This window comes from Sinocyclocheilus rhinocerous, unplaced genomic scaffold (genome assembly GCF_001515625.1).
Source record: "Sinocyclocheilus rhinocerous isolate Xijiao unplaced genomic scaffold, SAMN03320098_v1.1 scaffold2169, whole genome shotgun sequence".
Classification (NCBI taxonomy): Eukaryota; Metazoa; Chordata; class Actinopteri; order Cypriniformes; family Cyprinidae; genus Sinocyclocheilus; species Sinocyclocheilus rhinocerous.
This window is the reverse complement of record NW_015658523.1, coordinates 104779-107924: the sequence shown is the minus strand read 5'-3', so window position 1 is coordinate 107924 and position 3146 is coordinate 104779. Positions and strand designations below refer to the sequence as shown.

Here is a 3146-nt window from a genome sequence, read left to right as displayed (position 1 = left end):
TCTGAAATCATTCAGTTCTTCTGCTTGTTTTCTGGCTTCATCCTCATGTTTCTTCTTCGTGACTTTTATTTCCTCTTTATGTTTCTGTTTCATTTCATCTCGTTCTTGCTTCAGATATTCAATCATTTTCTCCCATATCTTTCTCTCTTCCTCTCGTCTCTCATCTTCTTGTTTTCTTCTCTCCCACTCCTCTTTTCTCTCTCGCTCCAGTCGTTCATAATGTCTTTCCATTTCAGTTTTTTCTTTATATTCTCTCTCTTTTTCTTCTCTCTCTGTTCTCTTTTTCCGTCTCTCCTCTATCTTCTGTCGTTCTTCTTCTTTCTCTCTTTCAAGTTTCTTTCTCATTTTCTCCAGTTCTTCTTGTTTTTCTCTCAGCTGTTCCTCATGTTTCTCTTTTCTCTTTTTTTCTTCTTTCTCTCGTTCTCTCATCTGTCGTTTCTTTTCATCCTCCCATTCTCTCTGCTGTCGTTTAATTTCCCCTTGAACCTCTTTTCTGTCATTTCCAGCCTCTTTTATTTTTCGTTCTTTATTTTTCTTCCATTTTTTTCGCTCCTTTGCTTCTTTATTCCTCCATTTCTTCTCTGCTATAATACATTCTTGTTCATGTTCCTCTTTTGTTCTCTTGTTCATCTTTTCTTGATCTTGTCTGTATTTCGACCAACAGGAATAATGATGATGAAAGCATGAACTCCAGGATCACAGAGAGACACACAGTGGAGAGTCTTACACATCACTTCCTCCTCTGAGAGCTGATTGAGAGCTGGAAGACTGATCAGATTGATCAGACGACTATGAAGCTCCACGTCTGATCTTCTGTCTGTCTGCTGCAGGATCTGCTCTGATACAGAGGATTTTAATGTCCCATCACTCCCGCACACGACCAGATTCAGCTTCACACCCTCTGAAACTGACAGAAGAAGAAGATTAAAACATGTTAATTCATCACTAGGAACTTCAAGCATCATCACACTCACGTCTCTCTGTGTTCTGTTGCTTCATTGTGAAACACTGTGCAGCTTCAGCACAGTGCAGATAACGTCCGTCATTCATCTTCTCAATGTCCTCAAGTGTCTGCAGCAGATCATCAGGAGAGCTGCTCCTCTGAAGACTGAAGTGTCTGTTTGCACATTTCTGAATGATGTTCTGTAGGATGTCACTGGTTTCAGTGGTCTCTTGTGAGCTGAGCACCACTGTGTGTTGATAAACGCGCTCAGAGAAAGAGTGCAGCACCTTCTCCACACACTCTTGATCTTCTGTTGAACACGGCTCATGTTTGAGGAGCAGCACGATCACATGAGGTCCTGGCTGCTGAATTAATTCATTAGCTCTCGCAGCATCATGCATCTCTTCATCAGTGGTGATCACTATAGAGCGTTTAACGGCCTCTTCACTGAATCTCTCCAGCATATATTTCACTCTTCTCAGGTCCTCCTCGGTGAAGTCTTTATACTGCAGTATGATTATGAAGACATGAGGTCCTGGATCAGACAGATACACACACTCTCTCACTGTCTGTGTGAGCTGATGATCTGAGATGTTTGTCTGGAGCAGCTGAGGACTGTTGATGATGATCAGGTGTCTGTCCTTCAGTCTTCCTCCGACTCTCTCTACAACATCTGGAGGAGCTTCACTGTCAAACGCTGCTCGTCCTAAGATGAAGTTTCCCACTCGACTGTTTTCTGACACGCTCTTCCCCAGAAGAACAATCCTCAGATCACCCACTGAAACACAGATCATATGGGAGATCTCAAATATCACCAAAAGAAAACAGCAGGAGCACTTTGAATTTGATTTGAGCTTGACATTTATGGTTAGGAGGGAACAAAACTGCCCATAATTAGGCTGTCACATGTTGTTTATCAATGCTAATCAGTTCATCTTCATAAAGACTTACTGTTAATGGGTCTGTTTTTGCTTCAGAATTTCCAGCGAGCAGAACCACGAACAACAGCTGCAGAAACAAAAACACTTACATTTGACTAAAAATGTAAATTCCACATTTCAAGTAAAAAAAAAGTATCAAATTTATTAATTCTCTATAGCAAATGGAGTTGTTACCACAGTAAATTCATTTTTTTACTCATCACCTGTCTTCATCTCTGTATGCTTATATCAGTGATGGAGTGAATCAGCTCATGTATTCATCTGTGTGATACTCAGTAAGTAGGGGAGAGATTTGAGCCTGTGGGGAAGTTGAGCCACCCCTTGTTTCTAGGCAACCTTATACAAAATTGGTGAAAATGATATAAATAGTTATCCATTTTACTCACCCTGTGGAATAATTGCTAACTACATTTAGGTTAAAAAATTATTTTAGGTTACATTTACGTTTAAAAAAACTTTTTTTTTTTTCTTTTTTTTTTGCTGTTCAGAGTGATTTTCTTTATGTTCAAGGACTCATGCTTCTTGTGTCTGAACAGCTAATATCACACGTGTTTATGTTTTAGGAAGTTATAATATGAGACTATACTGTTAGCAAGATGTTAAGCTCTAAACTGCTGAATGATACAAGTTTGTTAGAATGGTAGAAGTGGGGTAATTTGAGCCAAACGTCTTGGGGTAAGTTGGGCCAGTGACTCACCCCTCCTTATAATTATAAAGTATTATTTTACTATAATTCTACATTATATATCATTAATTTAGACCAAACATTTTTTTTTGTCCTTTGTTTTGAACTTTTTTTTTATTTTGTTCTGAAAATTTTAAATAGGCATTGTTTCTGAAAATTGTCCATTGAAGTTTTTAAGAAATTGTATTTCCCTGCAACATTTATAAGTGGGATGTTGAGAACAATTAGCCCAGTTCTGTAAGGTCAATTGCAGGTCAATTGATTGATTGATTGATTGATTCATTGATTCATTCAATTTGAACTTTATTTTGTTCTGAAGTTTTTAAATAATAAAAAAATAAATAATAAAACTTTAAATAAAACTCTCTGTTAATATATAGGATCCTCTCTGTTTATATAAAGAATGGAGACTATGTACAGAAGTGCAGAAGAAATAAAAAACAGTATCTCCTAACCAAATACTAATTTTTAAAAAGTTAATCACAATTCATATTTAAACATGCTAGAAAACAATTTACACTTACAGTACAAACTAAACAGCAAACTCTTTTTTTTTTTTAACCGCTCTTTTAAATCT

The 3146-nt window shown here is 37.1% G+C and overlaps 1 protein-coding gene across 1 annotated transcript in view; it reads right to left on the bottom strand.

Annotated features, from left to right (window-relative positions):
* Positions 1 to 626: 626 nt before the first annotated feature.
* LOC107722684 (GTPase IMAP family member 4-like) overlaps positions 627 to 3146 on the bottom strand; it is an 8201-nt gene continuing 5681 nt past the window's right edge. Inside the window, exons 3-4 of the mRNA XM_016531151.1 lie at positions 975 to 1721; positions 627 to 907 (exon numbers count right to left, since the gene is read on the bottom strand). Coding sequence (XP_016386637.1) covers positions 627 to 907; positions 975 to 1721 — 1028 coding nt within the window. The remainder of the gene's footprint in view (positions 908 to 974; positions 1722 to 3146) is intronic.